This window comes from Condylura cristata, unplaced genomic scaffold (genome assembly GCF_000260355.1).
Source record: "Condylura cristata isolate star-nosed mole 26May11 unplaced genomic scaffold, ConCri1.0 scaffold00010, whole genome shotgun sequence".
In the NCBI taxonomy this organism is placed as follows: domain Eukaryota; kingdom Metazoa; phylum Chordata; class Mammalia; order Eulipotyphla; family Talpidae; genus Condylura; species Condylura cristata.
Window position 1 is genome coordinate 22,816,481 of NW_004567111.1, and position 25,247 is coordinate 22,841,727.

The following is a 25,247-nucleotide window of genomic DNA, read 5'->3' on the forward strand; positions in this document are numbered from 1 at the left end:
CAAGGCACTTGAGTTTTAGAATATATATATAAAATGTGATTTTTATAATGTTTACACTAGAATTTTCTTTAAATAAATACTAGTTGGTGTGTAAAAGAAATAGTTTCAATAGGGAACTTGAAAGTATTAGACATGCTGAAGCAAAAGGATTGTCTCAAGATATTTGGCAGTAAAGTTGAATAAAAAGTTAGTCCCAAATTACATTGATTTAAAAAAATGATTACTGTTAGAAAATCTCAAATTTAATATATTCCTTTTCTAACACATACAACTTCAATCATATAAGATATCTTAGACTTTCCTGACTCTCACTTGTGGAATTTAGGGAGAGCAATTTATGTATAAGACTTTCTAGTCAGTGGTGGTTTTCAAGTCACTCTGATTACTGATTAATATACAAAACTGTGATTTTTGAATAGCAATGCTTGTGCTTTGTTATTTTTGCTGGTAGTGGGGGAGGTATTTATTTCCCACACCTCCAAGTTTAGTTTCCCCGGGAGCAGAGCATTTTTATACAGTTGAAGAGAAGGCAGTGAGGAGAAAATATGACACCCTTTTTAAAAAGGTGAATACAGAATATTATCCCTCATAACTCTCATATTCAAACCTACTGTACAACCATGGAGGTCAGAATCAACAATCTCCATTGATTCTGATCAATTGGAACTAAGAAGCTTAGTTCAGTAAGCACATATTGAACATGTATTGTCCACAAACAATTCCCATCTTCAAAAAGGCATATTTTCTCTCTCCTTTTTTTTTTCTTTTCGTTTTAATCAGTGAGATGACATTGGTCTACACCCTATAGATGATTCAGTGGAAGTGGCTCATAGTTCCTCAGATCTCTATAGATAGTTTAAAACACTACCAGCAAATAACTTTTATGCTAAAACCAAGAGAACTGTTGCCAGTGGTTGTTTTTTGTGTATGGTCATGATTGTGAACTGGGCATTTGGTGAGAGAGGAGAAACCGGTTTTCTTTCTTTCTTTCTTTCTTTTTTTTTTTTTTTGTCAGATGTTGATAATGTGCTGTGTGACTTGTTAACCCAAGACTAGTTTTTTTTTTTTTAATCTGAAGAATAGCTATACTTTTTTTTTTTTTTAACATTAATTTGTACCTCTTTAGATTTCCACAGAGGACATTTCTAAAATTTATGTGTAACATAAACACTTCTTTTAGTTAATTGTGGAAGTTTAATTCTGACTATATTTACAGCCCCGTAGGTACAGTTGAAAATTTACATATTAAACAGAGTTGCTCTCTGGCATGGTTTAAGAAAATGATCTGTGTTCTTAATTATACATTTAGCATAAATGTGCGACTATCATTTACTATAATGTAAAGAGGAAATTGATGATGATGAAGATAATGATGATGATAATATAAAACATTAATTATATCAAGGTGGCAAATTTCGTTCTTTTTTCAGTATTTGATCATTTTGTATTTAATGAGGCAGTGAGTTGGAGTGTATTTCAATAGCATGAAACTTCTAGACTTGTAATTTTCACAGTCATGTCTTTTTAGGTGAGTCAAAACTACAATATGACTGAACTTGGTACCAAGCTAAATTTCGAAGCTAAATTATGGGACTGTGTAACCAAGTTTGTACTTTTCATAGTGATCAACACTGCTCTTAGAATAAACTGATAGTGTGCAAAGTGAGTATATAATTTGACTTAGTGAAAATGAGTTGGTTGCTCATTTACTATGTAGAGCTAAGTTAAAATTTCTTATTTTTGAAAGGCAGCATAAAAAGCTGAAAAGAAATAATATTTTTCTCTATTTAAATCTATAAAATAATAATTGTCAGTATATTTCCATTAACATTTGTTTTCCCCTTAAACAGTTTTAGGGATACTTAAAGCATAGTCCAGAATTAGAGTTGACAATTGCAAATACAAACCAACCAACATAGTAATAAAATCAATACGTACATTTCCCTTGAGGCTACTATTTACTGTTTGCTGCACCATTTCCTTAATGGAATGGCAGTTATGTTTGCAGAAACCTTGTAACTACCATTTTTATGTTTTAACTAAAAGCAGCTTTCTTGAAGTATGATAAAAAATACTTGAGCTGTTGTTAAAATCATCATAACAATTTAGTAGTTAACATGAGTCTATGAGAGCAGAGAAGGCAACCTGCGTTTATTTTTTTTTTCTGATAAACACTATAGACTTTAATATAGAGCAGTATTTTTCTAGTAATGCCAATATTTCTTTTATGTCTTCATTATTATGGACATTGACTTAATATTTAAACATTGCACTATATCTAAATAACTTATCATGGTAAATGAACACAACCATTTACTTGGGCACATTTTATTTGGGGATTGATTTTGACAGTTTACTCTATAAAAAAAAATGAGTGGCATAGTTGTTTATTTTACCCCACACATTAAAATTAGCTTTACAATGTAATTGACAAAATGATTTACAACTCTATTAGTTGATTTTTTTCCTTCACTCATTATGATTAGGCAGTTTTCCATTTTTATTCATTTTGTACTTCTTGTGCAGAAATTACTCAGAAGTGAAATATACCTACTATTTCCTTAAGATTGCCAATTTCTATTTTTACTACCCCTCTGTTACTTTCAAAATAATCTAATATTTGTATGTCAACTCTCCTAAGAGATCTACATTTTTCTAGGGTGCAAATTAAAAAAAAATAATAATCTCTGCATTTGATTCTGGGTTTTGTCTTAAAGAAAATAGTAGCATATGGTCATTTAACATGGAAGGGTACATTTTACCTACCATAAGAATGTATGCATGATCAAACTTTGTTTTCTTTAGTCATTGTTCAAACAATACCAGAGAAGTATTGTGAACAAATTCCTGGTCCTTGTAAGGAAACATATTCTGAAACAGGATATTGAAAATCAAGTCCATTGGCCAACTCAGGTCTTCGTACATGATGATGTCAGCAACTATGTTGCTTGATAAAGCTGCAATATTTTCATGACAAAGAAAAATTCATATCCCCATCTTTAATAAATGAAGGAGAAAAAATGTTCTTACTGGATTCATATATTTCTATCAAAACCTTTGTAGCTTCTCTCAAACTGTAAATATTGAAAGTAAGATCAGAATGAAAGTAGTGCTGCATCAAAATTAATAGTTGAAGTTATTTCTCAGGGTGTCACATGGATTCCTCATTCAGGCTTTCACACAAAGCTTTGAAGAGCCCAACAGGACCTACCAAATATAATTGATACAGAATCTTCGCTCCACAACAGCTGCTGTAACAAGGTGCTGCAGCTTTTACTTTAATCTATCTTTCTTTCTGAGAGTTTATTATGTTTTTGAATTTATTCTTTTGTAGATCTGGGAGCTATCTTTTTTATGGAAATTAATCTTTTTAGAAGATTTGTACTCTCTTTTTTTCAAACACTAATACATTCATTCAAGTACCCTATTATTCAAATCCAGCTGGCTTTTATCTGGTGATATTTACTTCAAAAAGCCAAGTTAAATGGTATCATAGATTAATTCTCAGGGCACAGGAAAGCTTTTTTAGAGAAAAACATGATTTGGTAATTACTTGAAATATCATAATAAAAATCACAGAGAATGTCAAAAATGTATTGTGTAATATGTCATAATAGGAAACTTCAAAAAGTTCTTTCATTGAAAATGTGGTATTTTGAGTCTGTGGTAAGTTTTCACTTCAGCCAAACATGATATATCTCAAAAGTTTGCATAGGGTTCTAATAAACTGTTATGAATTTTAGGTTTATATTGTTCACACAAAGCAGTGAAACTTCAAAAGGGACATTATCCACTGCTATCTCTTACATAAATCAAACTGGAAATAAGACACATTTTACAATTCAATTTAAGATCCCACTGAGACAATAATGTTGCAAGCTGTGCATTTTGCAAAGTAATATAGTAATGTCTAGTTTGCATTTTTGAAAAACCAAATTAATCACACTTTATTGAATACGTTGGAGCAAACCTAAAATTCATCTATTATTAAGAACTTGTGCAACAAACACAAACTATATTTTATACATAAAGGACAAACTCATTTATTCATTAGGATAAAACACTTGGAGTTTGCATTTTGTAACTATGAAAGAAATGACATTTGCTATCAGGACTGTTTTGAATTTTTAAAAGCTGTCTAATGCATAGTAAGCTTCTCAAAAATTTATTTTAGCATGTTAAATTGTACCAGGTTTTAAAGCCTTTAGACAAAATGAGAAAACTTTGGGATAAGAAAGGGAAATCAAATATAACTAAAGTATATGATAGTCTTTACATACATATCTCATCTTTTATCAAGCTGAAAAAAAATGGGTGCTTTTTTGCATGTAAATATTTTGAATGTACAATTCTAATTGGATTTTATATAGCAATTAAAACAAATTTGGTGGCATTTTTTAGAAATTAATATTACATGACATATATATTGTTATTTTTGAGAGATTAGTATTAAGGATGTAAAATTTTGAATAGTGAGAATAGTGGTGATAGCTAATATATTTATTGTACTGGTGCATATTTTTCAATGTCAATATTGTAAACACTTTTGCTATCTGCTGATGTGCATAATATGCCATGTGATAACTGTGATTTGAAAATAGTATAGAATAATAATGTATATACTTCTCACAAAACAGAAACAATAATATTAAAATGCTTGCAGATTGAAATTTTTAATAAGATTAATTAGAGTTAAATTTGTCCTAGTTCATGACTTATTATTAAGTCCTGAGTATTTCCTCATATATTCTCCATTTATATCACATAGTCAGGGTCTAGATCACACCCATGAGATCTGGATCTAACCAGTTTTCTCTTGCTTTTCTAATACAAACTGTATTTTTGACTCATAATCACCAGTACGCTGTTCCACACTGTCAAGAAGGAGCAAATCTTATCTCTTTATGGAAAGCATTCCAAACGAGAGAGTCATAGTTCTCCTTTGACTGGGACCAAAATCTTCAATGTACCTATACGGGGAACTAGGTTACAAGACACTGGATTCAGATATAGTGGAGCGTATACAGTATATCCTCAGCCAACATAATTGTTTTGTCATGTCTGGCTCTGGAAACCAATTTGTTCTTCAATCATCACCTTAGAAAACTCTAATGATAGAGAACACAAGATTATTTTTTCTGTTTTATCAATTTTCTAGTGGCATGAAATATGAGAATCAGGATGCCTGCACTGGTCATATCAATGTCAGTGTGGTGGATGACAGAACTTGGGATGATTATTCCTGATGATGAGTTCCTTCTCCTCCTTCTGACTATCTGATACATCACTTTAATCAGATCTCTCCTCTGCCTAAGATGATGACCAAACTCATCATCCTGACATCTGAGAACTTTCATAATCTGGCCCTTGACCACCTAATTCTTTCTGACTTCTGGTGCTTCCTAATATGTACTTTCTCCTACAGTCAATCCAGCTCCCCAGCTGTCACCCAGATCTACCATTCACGTTTGTCTTTGTCGCATTGCACTGTCCAGGGTAATTCTCTCCACTGAGCACTCCCTGTTGTGCAGTAGAAAGGATTTAAGAGCAAGGGTCAGGCAAATAAATGTGTTCTAAGTTCAGCTCTTTTCCTAAAGAGTTATGGGGCCTCAAGCATTTCATTTTATCATTCTGAACCTCAGTTTCCTCTGCTGTAAAATGAGAGGATTTTGTGCTTGATGGGGTCATCTTCCCATTGAAATCTTCCCAACATATGCTCCTAACATACTTATAAGAGCACACATACTTTTTTGTGCATGCAAAAATTTGCTTTTATTCTTCTATCATTGGTGTAGTATTCAACAAACAATATCGCCTAATTTGTTTAATGATTTTCCACTCACCACCCAACTAGAATATAAACTACTTGAGGATATAGCTTTGTCAGAGCAAGATTGCCAGTGTTTAAAATGCCTTGCACATGCTATATTTGATATATGTTAAAAGAAGGAATGAATACATTATTTGTCTCTATTTAACAGTGTATCATTCTGTGATTCAAATATACAAAAATTTAAAGTGCATGCTGTGTAGTGATGTTTAGATATAACCTGATGCTCTATGATCCATGTACTGTAAAGTTATAGCATTCTTGTTGTCTGTTTTCATTGTAGGTTTTATCATATTTTAAAAATATTTGTGCTTTCTGTTTAATTTTTATATTTGATAAAAATGCTTCATAAATTAATAATTTCTTGGTTTCTTCCATTTTCCTCTCCAAGATCTTCAATATGCTGTCTTAGCTTATTTTTTGGGTAACTATGACTATGAAATCTTTTTTAACACCATAATTTAGGTACATATTAATGTTAATCTACATAAATGTATGGTCTTTCAAATTTAATTTTTCAGTCATTAGAGATTTCACACATATAAACTTTATATCTTCTATTCTTAAACTCAAGGCTTTCATAAAGTTGTTGAGTTTATAATATCAATATGTAAATATATGTATATATGTATATATATACATATATGTACATATATATAGAGAGAGCCTTTTAAGTATTTATATACGTTAGTCACTAAGAAACAGATTGTTGAAATTTACTCGTTGATATGTTCATGTTTATAATTCTTTGTGAAAATTGCTCAAAGGAAAGTAATTTTCAAAAATCATCCAGATTTTTTTTTATGTGTGTGTGTGTGAAAACAGATTTTAATAAGATGCCCATGAAGCAAAATTAAAATTCTCAGAGAAATGTTTTTAGTACACATCACTTAATGAAAGGAAGTTCTTGATTTATATAATTTGTTTTGAAAAATCATGTTTTAGTTTATTACAAGGTCTTAGTTTTTGCCTACAATGTTTGCATATGCATTTAGTATAAGGTAAAAACAACATTTAATAAGGTATGTTTGCAGGGCTTGGTACATATGAATGATAACATCTGTGTGCTGTTGACTGTGGTTCTAATAATACCTGTGTAGTGAGGTAAGAGAGTATGTAGTAGAAAAGGTAAGTAGAAATAGTGAACAGTTTTAATATTGGAGGAGATAACTAAAATTATTTAGACAGATTTTTGTGATCACAAAAATGTTTGTGATTAATATCACAATTTTTAGCTACTTTCACAATTAGATATTTAGTGATTATACAACAGCTAAGGAATTGTATCCGGAAGGTGATTATTTAGAATTCACTTTAGTGAAAATGTTTAGTGTAATAACTACTACAAACAAAGACACTATGAAAAGATATTTCTATAAATTCAAGATTTTACAAAGTCCTGTTTCTTTATTTTAGCACTTCAAAAAATAAGATTATTTCAGCATAATTTTTTCAATTTTCAAAAGACACATGTGTTTCTAATATTGATGTTGGAAAAAATGTTGGAGTACAGAAAATTAGTGACTGATTAATTTGGCTAAACATCAACCTGATTTTTTTTTCCAAATGGATATAAAACTTGTTTAACACCAAATTCTGACACTAAAATATTGTGAGAGCTCAATGCATATTTTCCATGTTTTTTTTATTAAATTGTATTATTTATCAGTAAGAGTTTAGTTATAATAACTACACTAGATAATTTTTCAAACAAAAAATGATGCTAAAATTTGACTTTATTTTAATCTAAATGTGCTGTCAGAAAATTCAAATTTCAGAAGTTTATAACCAAATTTTTCTTAGTTTAATTCACATTGACATACCAATACAAAATATAGTTTACATTTTTCTTGGATTAAAGATTCCTGACTCAGAGATCAAAAGTAGAAGCAAAATGACCCATATTGCTACAAATCCTTCTAAGCAATTTTTTTTTTTTCATTGCCAGCAACCAAAATCTTAGTGGTTAGTTTTGACCTTAGAAACTTCCCCCTAAAGTATCTGCTGAAAAATACTTTAAATAGTATGTCTTCACTATATATAATAAGTGCTATGGAAAGAATAATTTGGCTTCATATAAACAGTAGCTTTCAACAGATCTGCCATCTGCATGTAATCTACTGCTATAATATGATTTTCAATGGTTCTATAAAAGTACTCAGTTCTTTGTGATATGAAGTCCTGTGATTTAAAACTGCCTATCACATTACATGTTGGACAAATGGCACCTTTACAAACGCTGTGTAGTTGTTTCTTTTCTTTCTTTCTTTCTTTTTTGGTCTCTTTATAATGTCTATTTAAGTAGTTGGTAAATCTTTAAATCCAGGCATAACGTTCTATATTCATTAAATTAGTATTAATTTAGGGCCCAGAATTTATATGGCATTTAAGTTGATCATTTTATGGAAAACAGTATTATATCTTAGAAATACACGGACACATCTGAATATTATAAAAATCCATTGGCCGATCTTTGTGCTAAGAATTTGTTGTAGGAGTCATATGTCAGCATTTGCATACCTCTGTAGAATTAGTACGGCTGAAAAGTCATCTCACCTGTTTTATTTGACTTAATGTGTGCCCTTCAGTGAAAATACAATTTTAGGAGAAACACCTTATTTTTCTGTATCTTATTAAAGCATTGTAACTTTGTTTCTCATCTACAAATATAAGATGTACAAGTCTTCCTCAGTGGCAGTCTGCTTATTTTATTTTCAATTTTCAGTTTCATATTTCTAATTGCTTATAAATTTCTATTGAATTGCTCTTGAAACAGCTCATATTCAATAAGACTAAAACTGAATATTTTTTGTTGATCATCAAACCTGATCTTCCTCATAAACCTGATTAAAAGTTTGGACTTTGAATTTAGAATCTCAAATCTTAGATTTTGGGGTTTGTATTAAAATTAATCTTTATAAAGCTCATGCCACTGAGAGGAGGTTACTGGGGGGTGGGACCAAAGGTGACATAGGGGTCTAATAGAGAATTACGGGGGCTTTAGTGGTAGATATGTTGAGATAACTTAAAATTATGGAGGTGTAATTCTACATTTGTAAGACATGCACTGCGATGTTAATCAATGTTACCTCAATAAATATAACTTAAAAAAAACTTTATACCACTAATATGGATCTATTTCAATATTTCTAACAATTCACTGACATATATATAAGCTTAATACAATCCCTATTATATTGGAGGGCGAGAAAAACTATTAGATATCACTATCATCATGTTTATTGTCTCATTAATGATGATCACATAACCTTTTGTTCATATCTTCAACTCATCTTTTATATTTCATACTCTTTAATTTTTTTTTTATTCATGGCATATCATTATATTACATTCTGGGTTGTTTTTCCACAATGTACGATTATTCCCCTCCAGTGTTTTTTTCAGTTTTACTACCACCAGATCACCCATAGTCTTCTGCCATAGTCTGTTATCCTTGTCTTGCCTGCCACTCGTCTTCTCCCCTTGCACTCTTTGTTCTTCTTTGCCCCTAGGTACCTTAGATTTATGTTGACTTTTCAAGGGTAGGTTTTGAAGTTTGTCTTTGTCTGATCGTTTGGCTTCTGTACATTCAATATATAAGTGAAACTCTCCATTTCTATCTTTCTCCATCTTGCTTACTTCACATAGGATAATTCCTTCCATTTCCATCCATGTTGCCACAAATGACTTGAATATATCTTTCTGATCAATGAGTAGTATTCCATTAAATATGTATCACCACCTCTTCTAGATATACTTATTTGTTCTCAGGCATTTAGGTTTTTCCCATATCTTGACTGTTGTAAATTGTGCTGCTGTAAACATAGGAGACAGGTTTCCTTTCAAGTTAGTGTTTATGTGTTTCTTGTGTAAATACCTAGAAGTGGAATTGCTGGGTTGTATTTTTATTCTTTTAACAAATCTCCATACTTCTTTCCATAAAAGCTACCTCATCTAAATTCCCACTAATAGTGCATGAGGGTTCCTTTCTTTCCCTGCTATCACTATCATTGTTTTTTTGTTTTTGTGCTTTTGTTACAGGTCATTATCACAAGGGCAAAATGATACCTCAGTGTGTTTTTTATTCATATCTCTGTGATGATCAATGAACATTTTTTCATATACCTGTTGGTCATCTGCATGTCTTCTTTGTAGTTCCTATTCAGTTCTCCTGTTCTTTTTTTTTTTTTTTCCTTTTGATTGGGTTGTTTGTTTTTATTGAATTGTACTCATACAATTTTATACTCTTTGTAGATCTTTGATATCAGTCCCTCACATATATGTTTTGCAAATATTCTCTCTCAGTTAATAGATGGTATTTTTGTTTCAGTAGTATCTTTTTTGGTGTACAGAGCTTTTTAAATTGATATAGTCCCAGTTGTTTATTTTCTTTAGTTCTCTTGCTACTGGAGATGTGTCTGCAAAGAAGTTTCTAAAGTTTATGTCATGGAGTCTTTTGCCTATGTTTCTTCTTCCACCTATGTTATGATTTCAACTCTTACATCCAGCTCTTATACACTTTTAGTTGACTTTTACATATGGTGTTAAATAGTAATCATTTCACTCTTTTGATTGTTCAGTCCAGGTTTTCCAACACCATTTATGGAACAGTCGATCTTTGTTCCAGTGTTTGTACTTAATTTATTTTTGTAAATTGTCCTTAATTGCATGGTTTTATCTCTGGCCTCTCAAATCTAATCCATTGGCCTATGTCTCTGTTCCAGTATCATGCTGTTTTAATTATTATGGGTTTGTAGTATAACTTGAAGTCTGGAAATCTGATGCCTTCCTTTTCTCATTTTTTAGTCAGGAGCGCTTTGGGTCTTTGGGTTTTGTAGTGCTATAATAATCAGTAAATTTGTTCTATTTATTTGAAAAAAGACATTGGAATATTTATTAGGATTACAATGAGTCTATCAAGTGCTTTGGAGAGAATGGCCATTTGAGAAGATATTGGCTATTCCTATCTTCCATTTCTTTGTGTCATCTTCTATATCTTTTAGAATGGTTTATAGCTTTCCTTTTTATACATTCTCTATCTCCTTTGTTGGTTTTAATTCCCAGGTATTTATATTTTGATCAGTTGGTGAATGGGATGATTTTTCAATTTCCTGGAACAGTTCTGGGTCTAGTTTCAGTAACTGGCTTGACGATGAGTGTTCTGGGTAGAGGGAGTCAATCTCTGTGACCTCACCCTGCCTTGTGGCAGCAACTCCCGGCTTGTTAGTGGTGGATGGGACATGTTACTATCTGCATTTTTACTTTTTTCAAATGATTGCCTAATATTATTAGGTTGATTTCAATATATCAAATGCATTTCCTATTTCATGCTTTCTATCTTTCATTGAAGAAAAATAATATAAACCCCACACATATATATTACATATGTGTAATTGTCTTTAATAGTATAAGCTACTCAAAAACAAAGGCTATTTTGGTTGTTATCTCAGAAGGCCACGCTGAAGTTCAAATGTATGATTGTTAGTGTTGGTATAACTGTGAATATTAATAGTTATTATTAATATAGTTAGATTCCAGCTCTCAACTTAAGATACAATTGAGATTTAGTTCTACACTGTAAATTTTAGGCATACTGTGATGCACATAGGCCTGATCTTTCAGGCTTTGCATTATGACTAGAAATTGTTGTTTCTTATGTAGCAATGGGAGACAACTGTATTTCTCTAAGCAGGGAAGTAAACATGTAAGAACTATATTTAAAAGTTATACTGATTTTTGAATTTAATTATAGTAAGATATTGAAACAGTGTAAAGATACATTGCATAGATGAAATAAACAAGACATGTAAATAAGTTGGATATTGTTGGTACATGAAAGAGGAAAAGGTGCCTAAGTTTCTGGTTTATAAAATTTGCTGGCGATGCCATTTTTTCATGTTAACTAGGTTTGGGAAGAAGGACATTTAACACTTACATATTGAGAGATGAAAAGTATTAAAATAATTCCATAAGCATGTTATTCTAACTGTGAGAAATTTATGCTTTTTGAAAATTTAAAGTAATTTGGCTCAAGTAATATTTTTCAATTTCAACATAAATAATTTAAAACTGGCAACATTTTATACAACAGTGGAAATTAAAACTGATTTTAACTGCCATAAGCAGCACTTACATATGGACATTAAATTGTTAGTATTATATATACCATGACACTGATTACTCTACTAACAGTACATAAAGTGTATTAACTTGAAATTTTACTAGATGTAATTGTAAATCTATAGGGAAATTATAATTTCCTTAGAGAGGAGAATTTCTAGTTCATTTGTTTGCCTAATGGAAAAATAATTTGATGAGTTAAAGTGGGAAAAGGTAGAAATTCATTGACATTGGCAATAAGAAAGGTTAAAGGATGCAATTAAGTTAACATGGATACGGTATAGCAAACTCCTTTATTTTGAATAATTTTGTGTTATGTTTTATACTGGAAAGATTAAATATGTCCCAGCAATGGAAACAGACCAATTTGTTACAATATTATTTCTATAAATTGAAATATTTGGCTCTTGCTTACAAGTATAGACCATAGCATAGTACAGCCAAATACTTGTCAATGCAAATTAATCTGGCTATTAGTTTTCCCTTATATTGAATCCTATGTAACCTTTATCCACTCTGAATTTGTTTGTTTTGTTTGGGGATCTGTTTTACCCGGTTAACACTTAGAACATGGTATTAATGAATCCAAAGAAAACAGTGTTTTTTGATATAATTATCTGTTTTTTCACATATAATAGCTAACCTTTTATCTTTCTTTTATTTTATGTTGCCTACTTTCATGAATTTGATATGAAATAACAGAATGTATATAAAGTATTGCATTCTGCATATTATAAGTAAGTCTATATAATTTCATGAGTTCAAACTCAAGGCTAAATAAAACTGAAATCACTATCTTATGTTTTCTAATGAGTTCTAGCTTCTTAGATTTTTCAAAGGGTGTAAGGATAGTTGATTTTTAGTGACGTGATTCTGTTTTTAAAGTATGTTTTAATATACTCCACCTAACATCAGTGACTTGAACTGCACCTCTGATGTTGAAAACCTTTTCTTCTTCTTTCTAGTTCAGCTGTCATTAGCTATGGGAAAGAATATTCAAGCAAAATAAATTTTTGCTTTTCAGTATTTTGTGTATGCCACTTTGCATATTGTGTACCATTAGTTAAATTTGTCATTTTCCACTGTATAATGGAATATATAGGATAATAAAAATATAGTAGGTGAAGAAATTTGGCAGTCATTATAGATCTGCAGCAATGAAATTAGCAAGGATACAGATAGCTAACTCCTTTATTTTGAAGAATTTTGTTCAAGGACTCAAATAATGCCAGAGCTGCATTCAAAAGGAAACATGATAGGTAAAATAGACGACTCTTTGTATGGTAAGAGTTTCTAAATCATTTTTTTTTTTTAAAGATTTATTTATACAGAACGGGGTACAGGCCAGAGATGTGGAGGGTGAAAGGATTCACCAGAGACAGAGTGGGAAGCAGAACAGGCAGATCAATGAAGTATACTGCTGAGGGGAGCAGTGGGAGGGTCAGGGGAGGTCTGCCTCGCCATGTGGATCTCCTCCGGGGACAGGCGGGGATCGAACTCATGCAGAAGTGGCCTTAAGCTTCTTAGTGCAGTGCTTTAACCTACTGTACCACCCTCTAATTCATTTTTAACACTCAATACTGTTGAGGTTTAGTTATTGATAGTTTATTAAAACGAATCCAATTAATTTCTAGGCAAGTAACAATTCCCTAAAAACATTACTGGGAGTGGGAAAGTTAGAATTCATGACAATGCTATTCTTTCTAAGAAAAAAAGTGGATTTTCAGAAGATAAATTAAATAGGATTAGTTACATGATATTCTATCAATTCTGTCATTTCTCAGCATTTCTAAATCAAACATGACATGTAGAAGAAATGCAAATAAATTACAGTGTAAAAATTACATAGTTTTATAATACCAATTAGAGATATTTGTAATGATTTCTTTGCTAAAATACTATACTTGAAACATGTTTAATTGTATTCTTAATTAATTGTACCCCTAAAATATCACTTCTCCCTCTTTAAAAAAAAATAAAGTAGCTGAACCAAAATGCCTGAGGATTTCAATGTTTAGATATGCTAAAGTAGATCAACTGAGCTCAGATCATTATCCAGTCAAAATTTTAAAGATTTCATTATAATAACTCATGAGAAGACTGTTTTTCCTACATATGAAAAATCCCACTGATATATATGATTTTTAAGAGATATGTTAGTGTTCTAAAAATATGTGTTTCTTCTCACCTGCCCCTGAAATAACAACTTAAAAGTTGTAGCACCTGTGACTGGTTATTTACTTCTCTATTTAGTAGTATTGTTTCCATTGTTAAGATGGAGTTGACATCTATTTAAGCGGTCCCCAATGGTATGGAGTAAATGCTCACTCTTGCCATCATTTTCATTGTAAACGAATCTTGACAATGTCAGTTTCCTGTCACAGTCTATCAGTGTCACTCACTAAGCAGTGGTGTGACCGTTAGTCCCTTTGAGATTCACCTCCTTTATCAGGGTCAGCCTGTGGGAAAATCTGAACAAATAGTTACATGTCACCAAGGTATAAAGGATAAGAATATGTAAATGTACTTTTCCTATTCCCATGTGTGGTGATTTAAAAGATATTTATCTTTTACAGATTAACTATGTTTGATTATTGTGTATGTATTTTATTTAATAGTCATAAAAATAGTACATATTGTTTTCTTTTGAAATTTACCCCTTATTTAGATATATATTGGATTAAATAGCAAGTACAATTATTTGGACAATAACTATCACTGGGCCACTCATATACATTTGTCATATATATATATATAGACAGATAGATACACACACACACACTCAATGCCATTCTTTTGATGAAATATTAATAGAAACAATATAAATATACTTCTCCAATACATTTTCAATTTCTTACCCTACTTAAAAATTGTATTCCAACAACTGAAGTAATCTTTATTTTACTAGTGTTCTTCTTAGAGTATTTTAAAGATATTTTACTTATGGTAGCATGTTTTCTTTAAACTTGTCTTACTTTGCAAATTAAAGTTTTTGTTGATTTGTAAAAAATATATTCCGGGGCCTCGAAGCTAAAGCCACATCTGCATGAGTTCGATCCCTGTCCTGTAATGATCCACATGGCAGGGAGACCTCTCCTGGCTAGCCTGCCGCTCCCCTCAGCAGTGTACTTCATCAGTTGGCTGGTGAATCCTATCACCACCCCTGCACCTCTGGCTTGTACCCCAGTTCTATATGCATAAATAAATAAATCATTAAAAGAAATAATTTCCAATGCTGAACATTCATATTTTATATCGGTTTACTTACAAGAACACTTACTAAAATTTTATTATAATACAGCCATCGTTGTTACTGGTTTTATTGAACATGGTTATGTAGCAGTACATTAAACAGAAGATCCTTTTCTGTAAACTCACACAAGAACAACAACAACAAAAATAAATAAATAAACCAGGAACTCTTCATATTAAAGGAAGTTTAAAAAATAGTATTTATTAATAGAGCTGAGTCAGTTTACTATCTTAGCTATCCCTCCAGATGCTACAAGAATCCTCCCCTGACAACAGAATTCTTCCACTGACAACAGAGGATGACCATGGTGGAGAAGTCTTTGGAGTAAAAAGATACCAAATGGAAAAGGTTGTGGTTTAGTAACTGTATTTGGAGAGTTTAGTAACTATATTCCTCACCACCAAGCAAAGGGAAGAACTTAAAGAAAAAAAAAATTGCTCGTGGATTATAAATGTCTATACCTGAATTTTATAGTTGAATTTCTTCTTTGGCATAAACTGCTGGTTTGATTTCTGTATGTATACAAACAGGAGGATAAAGAAATGAAAAAAAAAATGATAAAAGAGTGGATGTCATCAGAATAAAATACTCCAAACCAGGAGAGGGCTTTAGCATCAGGAAACAATGGCGATTTAGATTACAAAAGGGAAACTGAGGAATGTTTTCATTGTCAGAGATTTGTGCTGTTAGGGGATTTCCCTGGTAAGCCTTCCCACCCTTATCAGGAGTTAACATTTAGGCAAATGCCTTGAGGAAGATGTTAATGGCCAGTAGGCATAACCATCAAAATGACAGTGCAGGAAGTACAGAGCCAGAACTGACAAAGGAGACTTATCTTACTATGCAGGGGAAGGCAGGCGGAGGACACAGTGGAGAGGTAACCAGGTTCTTTAGTTTCCAGGTACCTTGGCCTGAGGACTTGTCATTGCTAATGGGAATGAGGGAACACACAAGTGTTAACAATTTTAGTATATTTTATATTCTAAATCTGTTCAAGATCATTTAGGTGCAGAAAAGTTAATCCTCGACAGATCATGTGTGGAATAGAGAAAAAACACAATCAATTTATATTTGTAACATCAGTTCCGACTTTTTGATAATCTAGTTACCTCAGAAGGGATGGTTTTCAAAATGTAAAAGTTTCTCTCCAACTTAGTATATTTCTGTGTTTAAAACTGATCCATCATAAAATATAAAATGTGAATGGGCAGAGGAATGTAATCTAAGCCTATGGAAAAAATCTGAAATATAATGCACCAATAGTTTGTTTTTAAGAATCTGTGACCATATCTTAAATGTTTCAACTTCTTCCCAGAGAATATGTTCCTTGAGGACACCAGACTATATCAACTGTCTTCATATCCCATTGCAATATCAAGGAACAATCTGATTCAAAAGAGTGGAAAAGGATAAATGAGTTAGTTTCTGTCATTCTAATGGAACTTAACCAATGATTTCCTTCTTCATTGAATTTTAATTTTCACAATCGTAATTGTTGAACATATGCATATAGGTCATATGCAGACATATAGGCACACATATGAAGGCATATAGGGACTGATATCTCTAAATATATTGGATGAAGCTAAAGCACTAAAAATTACACATTTAATACATGTGAGCATGCCTTGTTCTGAAGTGGCCTATTTTCATTTCTTATTTATCCATGCTAGTAGAGCAGAAGAATGTCATAAATAATGCAAAAATCACTTACAGCTGACTTGGTTATATATTGTATATTTTTCATCAGACTTAGTTTCTTAATTGTTTGTTCTATTTATTACCCAGATGAACTAACATCATGAGTATTTAACAAATGATGATTGGTTGTGATGGCTGGGAGCATTTTATATGTAGAGGGAAAATCCAATCTAGTGTTATAATCTTACTTTGGAGCATTCACAAGTGAGTGATTGAAATTTAGCCTATGTAAGTGCTTGATACCCTGTGATGTAAAATAGACGTGAAAATAGATATGTTTTTTATCTGTTTCAGAATGGCTAAATCAAATAGTTAACTTAGTATTTTTTTATATCTTGATAATAATGAAAAATGGAGTTATAGTCTTTCTCTACTGATATCAGAGTATAATTAAAATATATTTGCAAATATATTTATTTGCATTTATTAACTCACAATAAAATAAAAATTAAGCCAAATGAAGAGAAAAAGAAAACTAAATGATAGACGTAAATTCAAAATAATGAATGTGAATATTTTTCTCTACTCCACATATTCGATGATATGCACTCTACTAGGAAAATGTTATTCTATCCATTTGTTGTATATTTTAAATAAAATAGGACATAAAGAGAAAATTCTTTGTTATTCATAAACTTCCAGTGACATTCTCCCATCTAAAAGACATTAGTTCCATGTACTTTCTGTATTAAAAAAATATCAATTATGTTTCAAATCTTCTGTTACCTAATGACATAAAAATTAATATGTTTTGAAGGTATTTGCACATATTTTGATAAAGACACTATAAAATGAGGATGTCTAAAATGTTTTACAACTGAATATTCTTTTCACATCATCTGTTTAAAAAATTCATTTATTCATAGTTTTTGCATGTCTGACTAGGACCTTGGTATAAATGTCAAAAAAAAAGACTTGAGAAATAATGTGTGTAGATTTGTAACTATGAAAGAGAATTTTTATGTCAGTGCAGAAGAAGTAGTGGGGGAATTTGTTTTATGTGACTCATTTCTGTATAAAGATATAAACTTTTTTTTAGCCAAAAGCTGTCATAGTTTCTTGTAAAATAATAAAGATATCCATTTTAATTGATTCTTTTCATTGTTTAATAAAATTGCTTTGTTTGACTGCTGAAGAATTTGAATTGCATTTTCATTACCCACTTCTGAACAATTTGCTCTAAGATCCAGACAGTATTGAGCTAATGAGTTTGAATTTATATTGAACCTTAACTGTCTTCATGAAGTAAATGGAAAAAAATCATGGCAGTCACTAAGTATTCTTCATTAAAAACTATGTCATAGAGATTTTACAATGAGACTTAATAGATCTAAAGCATTTAAATGGTAGTTTTACCAATTTTGCTGTTTCTAAGCAAATTATATGAAAATGTCACTGTTTTTCAAATTCAAAGAAATTCAAACTCATAGCTAGCCAGGATATTACTATGTTTTATTTTCTCAAGTGGATAGTTTGTATATTCAACAAAATCAGTTAAGCAATAAATTACTATTAAATTAGTTTAATTTGGGGACATATCTAAATTGAAGTTATTTATAAGCCCCATGTAATGTGTACCCTTAAAGTATTCTAAGATCTATTTAAATCTAAGAAATAGCAACCAACTTTGAAACGCAAGCCCACAAATGTGCTATTTTGACCTGGAGCTGATATGACCACAAACAAATTTATATTTCTTTATGGTTAAAAGCACACATGTTCTTGACATTCACATGTTTGATTTATTGTTTTGATATGATTATGTTTTAGAAAGTGAATTTTGAGTTATCCCTAATATGTATAACTTGCACATTTAACGATTCCATATTTAGTATTTATTATGGAATAAAGTTAACTTTGAATGTTGGTTTGGATAACATTTAATAAAAGAATACTTTTGCATTCATTTTCTATCAATTTGCTATACTTCCAAAAAATAAATTCTCTAGATCTATGACAGCATCCATTTTATATTGTTGGTAAATCAAAAGAATTAGCCTCCACAAGTAGGCTTAATGTTGTATATATATATATATATTTTAATGAGAATCTATCTAGAAATAGAAAAACAAAACCAAAAATATGTGGTTAGGAGAAATTTACTTATTTGAACTTATTTCCCAAGAAATTACTTAGCCAATCTCCAAATGTGATGTGCTTTCAAAACCTCATTTAGAATAGTCATTAGAAGATTTGGAATAATATTGTATCCAAATAATTTATATTCATTCCCCACAGGAAGCAGTGATGGTTCTTGGGATAAAGAAAAACTGTACTCTTACCCACCCCAGGGATCTCAGGCTTCTGTTACCCACCCCCGCATGCCCGGAGCGCATAGCCTTCCACTTAGGCATCCTCTCCACCATCTTCAGCAGAGTCACCTTCTGCCAAATGGTACGATGGCATTTTTTAGCACTAAAATTGGTAGTTTCAGAGAAAAAAAAATGTCTAGTTTCTGGATAGCAAAATATAGGACATGATAAAGAAATATTACTACCTTTAGATAACTAATCGTGATAAGTTACAGAAAACCCTACTACTTTAGATAAGATTTAGACTGATCAGAAAGTAATATATAGCAAAGAATTGACCATATCATTAAACACCACATGATGAGTAATGATATGATAAACCATGGCACAAATTGATTAGCTTTAAACCTAATTTCCTTGAGTGGTGAGTGGGTATTGTTGCTTACGAAGAGGATTATTGTTTTCCTTTGTGATTATTAGAACATTTTTGAGTGCTTCAGTTTTCAATGATGTATGTGTTCACCATTTTAGTAAATTAATTGTACCATGTTTCATAGTTTTATTTGAACAAAGCAATGATGATACATGTATTTCTCTTTTCCAGGACTGGAACTTCCTTTTATGATGATGCCCCACCCTCTAATTCCCGTCAGCCTACCTCCAGCATCTGTCACCATGGCCATGAGCCAGATGAACCATCTTAGCACCATTGCAAATATGGCAGCAGCAGCACAAGTTCAAAGTCCCCCCTCAAGAGTTGAGACATCTGTTATTAAGGTAATTGTTTTCTCATACCATTGTTTTTGATTTAAGGCAGACATCATCATAGCCACCATTCCTCAGTGCAATTTTCTTATTCTGTAGGTAATTTTAACCTCCCCCCAAATTAATAGATAGTAAGTAGGTTATAATAATAACCATAATAATTAGGGCTAAAATTTTAGGTGGGCTAAGCTAATTTTAAGATCTTTATTACATCAAGAGAGAGAGAAATATAGGAAAGCAAATGACATATGTCCCATTGTGTGAGTCTTATGCATGTTCAGATGTGTGTGGGTACATGCACATATGTATAATGTGTGGTGGTCTGATCTTGAATGAGAAATAACATCTTATTTGTTTTCAGGCCAGAGTGTTAAATTATGGTTTTGCCACATTTCTGAGTCTATTCTATATCTAAAAAAAGGGAGTGTTTGTGGAAAACTAATATAAAAATTAATTTTTATATTAATTCAAAAACCTTGTACAAGAGGTTGTTAAGTTGAACCTCCAGAAGGTAACACTATTTGTATAAATATCACATATGTCTTTATATACACAATTATTTTTCTCTGCATGTGTGTGTGTATGAGAATATTTATATCCTTTTGAATAAGTGCATGTATGCATGTATACTTTTATTCATATTGTTTCTAGTTTGTATTTAAATCAAAATACTTGAAATGTGTTTTTTGAGCAGGTTATTACTTTTTAACTAAGTAAAAGCTACTCTATGAGGCATTAAAATTGTTATCTTGTTTCTCTAAATATCTATGTGTTTATGGCTCTTTGTGTCTGCCTGTCTATCTATCTGTCATCTATGATTTAGGGGATACACTGGATCACATTTTCCATAAAAGGACCTATTAGAGCTTTCAGTCATTGGTGGGAATACAAAATGATGTAGGGAGTTTGGTAGTTTCTAACAAAATTACAAATGAGGTATTTATCTACCTTCTTAATCATACAAGTGTTTGCACAATTAGATAATGGTAACAGTTTTATTGGCAGTTGCCGTTGCTGAAACTTAGAAACCATCAAGATGTGTCAGTGGTGATCACTCACATGGTCTGACTGTTAAGTTAAAATTTGTTACATGCTCAGTGAGTGGGCGGTGACAGTTCAACCACAGACCACAAAAAGAACATGAAATAGAGAAGTTTATTATGCAGGGATCCTGGAAGAAGTATCTAGCACACCTCCAAGGATCACATGGACAGGTCAAGGCAGAGAATAAATAGAGTATAAAAAGAGAGTCAGGGCCTGGGGCACACATGTTAATTGAATCCATTGATGGACTGTTTTGCGGCTCCTGGGATGGGATTGTATTGGTCAATTCAACCCCAAAAGCACTGTTTTGGTGAGTTCCAAAGGCCTTGTTTATACTTATTTGGAATGCTGGCTAATATACAAGTATAATTTTTCCAGTAAAAATGGTTTTGCAAAAACAGTTTATATTTTAGTGATAGTCCCTACTATCACTTTCTAAAAATCTCTATAGAGAAAAAAAAAAAAAAAAACAAAAACGTCATAGAAAACCCAAATCAACTACTAAAAAATAGTTTTTCTTGAGAGAATTCCAATGAATACATGATATCATCAGCCAAAGAACTGAGAAGAAAACTTGAACAATTTCTTTGTAATTTGCAGTGACATTTAGAGGTTTCCTTTGCTATTAAAATGATTTGTTAATCAGGCCATGACCATGTAATTCCACAAAAATTTTATTACTATTATTACTATTTATTACTGAGAATTAAGTATTTTTTATTGCCCCTTTCACTGATTAACTAAAGGAATATTTTGGTTAAAAAAAAAAAATCTGGCCCTCCTTGATGGTGATGGGTTAGGATGCAGCACTGCAAGCTAGCTGCAGCCACTTTAGTGCGAGTTCGATCCCCCGCTCTGGAGATGATCCACAGGGGCTGCTGACCTCTCTGTATAGGCCCCCTGCTCTCCTCAGCAGTGTACTTCATCATTCGACCAGTTCTGTTCCCCACTCTGTCTCTGGTGAATCCTCTAACTGCCCCTGCACCTCTGGTCTGTATATCCCAGCTCTGTATGCATAAACAAATAAATCTTAAAAAAAAAAAAAATCTGAGTAGTCCCATCATTGTATTTGATACTAACATTAAAATATACTTAGGTATAGGATATAATTATTTCATTTTTTTTACTTCATCATTGTAGTGACAAACTACACTGCTGAGGGGAGCAGTGGGCCGGTCTGGAGAGGTCTGCCAGGGCATGTGGATCACCTCTGGGTTGGGAATCGAACTCATGCTGAAGTGACTTTAGTTTCTTGGTGCTCTGCTTTAACCCGCTGTGCCACCAGGGAGGGCCCAATTATTCCATTAAAAAAATATTAATATGGAGAATCGTCTTTATAAAATTATTACACATTTTCCCATTCAAAATTAGGTACTTTTTGTAATTGTCATTTAAGTAAACTTTATCCATAAATAAAAATATGGCAAAGATCATATTTTAACATTTTCAAATCATAACTGATCACTTACTTACAAACTAGATAATATGGATATAAGATGATGTTTAATATTCCTATATCCAAAAGTATCCAGTTACATCAGATGGCTTCATTTCTTTATTTTTCATTATACACCTTTTGTGCTATATCTAATCTTAATTAGGGTGCTAGATAGTGAATCTTCCTATATTAAATTCTTCATTATCTAAATTTTGCTAAGTAGAAGGAAGCAATTGTGTTTCCCCTGGAAGACATATTTTGAACTAGATCACTCAGGAATAATTTAGATTATTGGAAAGTCAGTAGTATATCTGTAGTTTCTTAAAGGAAGATTATGGATGGAGAGCAGGGAGACAGAAAGACATGTGCAAAAAAGGGATTAAAAAATTAACAAGTCTTAGGTATTGAAATATATGCTAATCACTACCAAGTAGTAGTGATACTCCACTTTCTACTCTCTTGGGGAACATACTTTCAAAAGCCTGGCTACAGCAAATTAAAACAAATCTAGTTTTGAGTGACATGTTGGTATAAATGGTTATGGTTGATAAATGGGAAACATGTTCTAGTTGGAAATAATTAAAAAAGTAAAATTTAGAATTTTAATTGCCAACATGAAGATTTTAACTGCCAATATCGAAGTAAAGTTCAGTTGTCCATTGTGGAAGTTGAGAAAGAGCTTCTTGCTTTAGGGTGCCCTTTTCCTTTTAAGTTGGCCCTCTGTATAGCTCCAAATTTGATGCTAACAGATAAAGATTATAGAAACAGATTTCAAGAAATCCATAAAATGTATGTATATATATGTGTGGGGGTGCATATATATAGATATACACCCCCACACACATGTATATATATATACTATACATATATGTATATGTAAATATACATATATATACACACATACACATACATACATATATACATACATGTGTGTGTGTGCTTGAAGATACCCACAAGACCTAGAGTGAGAAAAATGGCTCAGAGAATAAGGACAAGAAGTAAGTTCTCTATGGAATTCCAAATTGCAGGAAACAAATTGTTAAATCAACCCATCTAAGTTTTGATATAATCTATTATATAGAAAAAGCAACGCTTAGTAAACTCACAAGGTATATATTAATTAAACTTATTTTGGAGGAAGTTTTTATTTTCCCCAAAGAAAGAGGTTGACTCTATGTCACATTAAATGTATGAGACCCAAGTGGGTAATTAGAATAGCGCCTGCAAGTCTGTTTGCCTGAAAAGATTCTAAGTATGAAGGTCGATTAAAAGTGAAATGTTAAATACCAAAAGAGATTTACCTCCAGATGAAAGTATGATAAAACAATAAGAAAACTAACCTCTGAAGGGAAAATAGAAGTTTAAGTGATTTCCCAAATGCTAAAATGTACCAATCACATTATTTGAGAGTAATGACAAGAATTAAAATTAAAACTCAACTTAATTGAGACCGTTAATAAGACTTTGTAAGATAAAAGAAATGCAAACACATAAATTTCAGAATTATATATATATATATATATATATATATATACACATATATATTAAAGATTTTATTTATACATACAGAACTGAAGTACAGGTCAGAGGTGCAGTTTCAGTGAGATGAATCACCAGAGACAGAGTGGGGAGCAGAACAGGCTGACTGACAAAATACACTGCTGAGGGGAGCAGCGGGCGGGTCAGGAAAGGTCTGCTGTGCCATGTGGATCACGTCTGGGGCTGGGGATTGAAATCATGCTGAACTGGTGTGCTTTAAGCTGCTGTGCCACCAGGGTGGGCCCAGATTTGTATATTTTAAAAATACTCTTTCCTTAAGTGTTTCTATGAAGAAGAAGAAAAAAAAAAAAAGTAGCAATGATTTTTTTCTAAGCTATTTATGGAAATGTCCATATCAGTACAGGCTGGGGAGCAATCCCACTAACTTCCTTTCATGGTGGAATTCCATCAGCTGCCAGTTTTATATGGGCCATGAGTTAAGAATGGTTTTGCATTTTTGAGTAGTTGGGGAAAAAAAAAGAAGAATTTTTGACGACATATAAAAATTATATTCAAATTCTAGTGTCTATAAAAGATATTTTGGGGCCTAGAGCCACATTCTGTATAACATTATGGCTACCTTTACATACACATGTAGACTTGATGTTTACTAGATGGTTCTTTACAGAAAAAAAAAAATAGCTCATCACTGCATTGGAGTTCTAATTAACTCAAACTCATGTGAATCTTAGGCTGTGGATAATTGAGACAGCTCAAATTAAACTCCCAACCCCTTACAAAAGTCAAAGGATTTAGCATTAAAAAATGAAATTAAAAGCATCAAGAAAAAGAAAATTATATAGAGGAAGACAGTACCGTAAAGACATTGCAAATTGTTATAGATGTAGGCTCCATGAAAGATTTGGCTAAAGTATTGAATTTAAATGACTTCTAGCAGATTGGTTTGGACTACTGAAAATACTTTAGGAGATAATTTGATGAGCAAATGTCATATACTGTTTAGACAAAATTAATGCTAGTGTGAATCCTTCATAGCTAAGTGTCCGTATGAATAAACTAAATTATTATAAACACTATATTAATTTATTATGTCATTGAGTCCTATATATTTTGACTGTTCATTCATAGCACATGAGGAGACATGGAGTAGGGTGTAAAATGTTATATAATACAGCTCCCCCATGGTAGGGGAAAATTCCTACATCCTCCCTAACCATGTTTATATACCTAATTTTTTATTGAGGACAATTTTATATTCAACAAATGGGAGTGAGGAGGTGTTTTTTTTTTTAATATTTATTTATTTATGCATACAGAACCAGGGTACAGGCCAGAGACTCAGGG

The 25,247-nt window shown here is 31.8% G+C and overlaps 1 protein-coding gene across 1 annotated transcript in view; it reads left to right on the top strand.

Annotated features, from left to right (window-relative positions):
* The window catches only part of DACH1 (dachshund family transcription factor 1), a 382,796-nt gene that overhangs the window by 244,940 nt on the left and 112,609 nt on the right, over positions 1-25,247 (top strand). Inside the window, exon 5 of the mRNA XM_012723346.1 lies at positions 19,761-19,933. Within this exon, the coding sequence (XP_012578800.1) occupies positions 19,761-19,933 (173 nt within the window). The remainder of the gene's footprint in view (positions 1-19,760; positions 19,934-25,247) is intronic.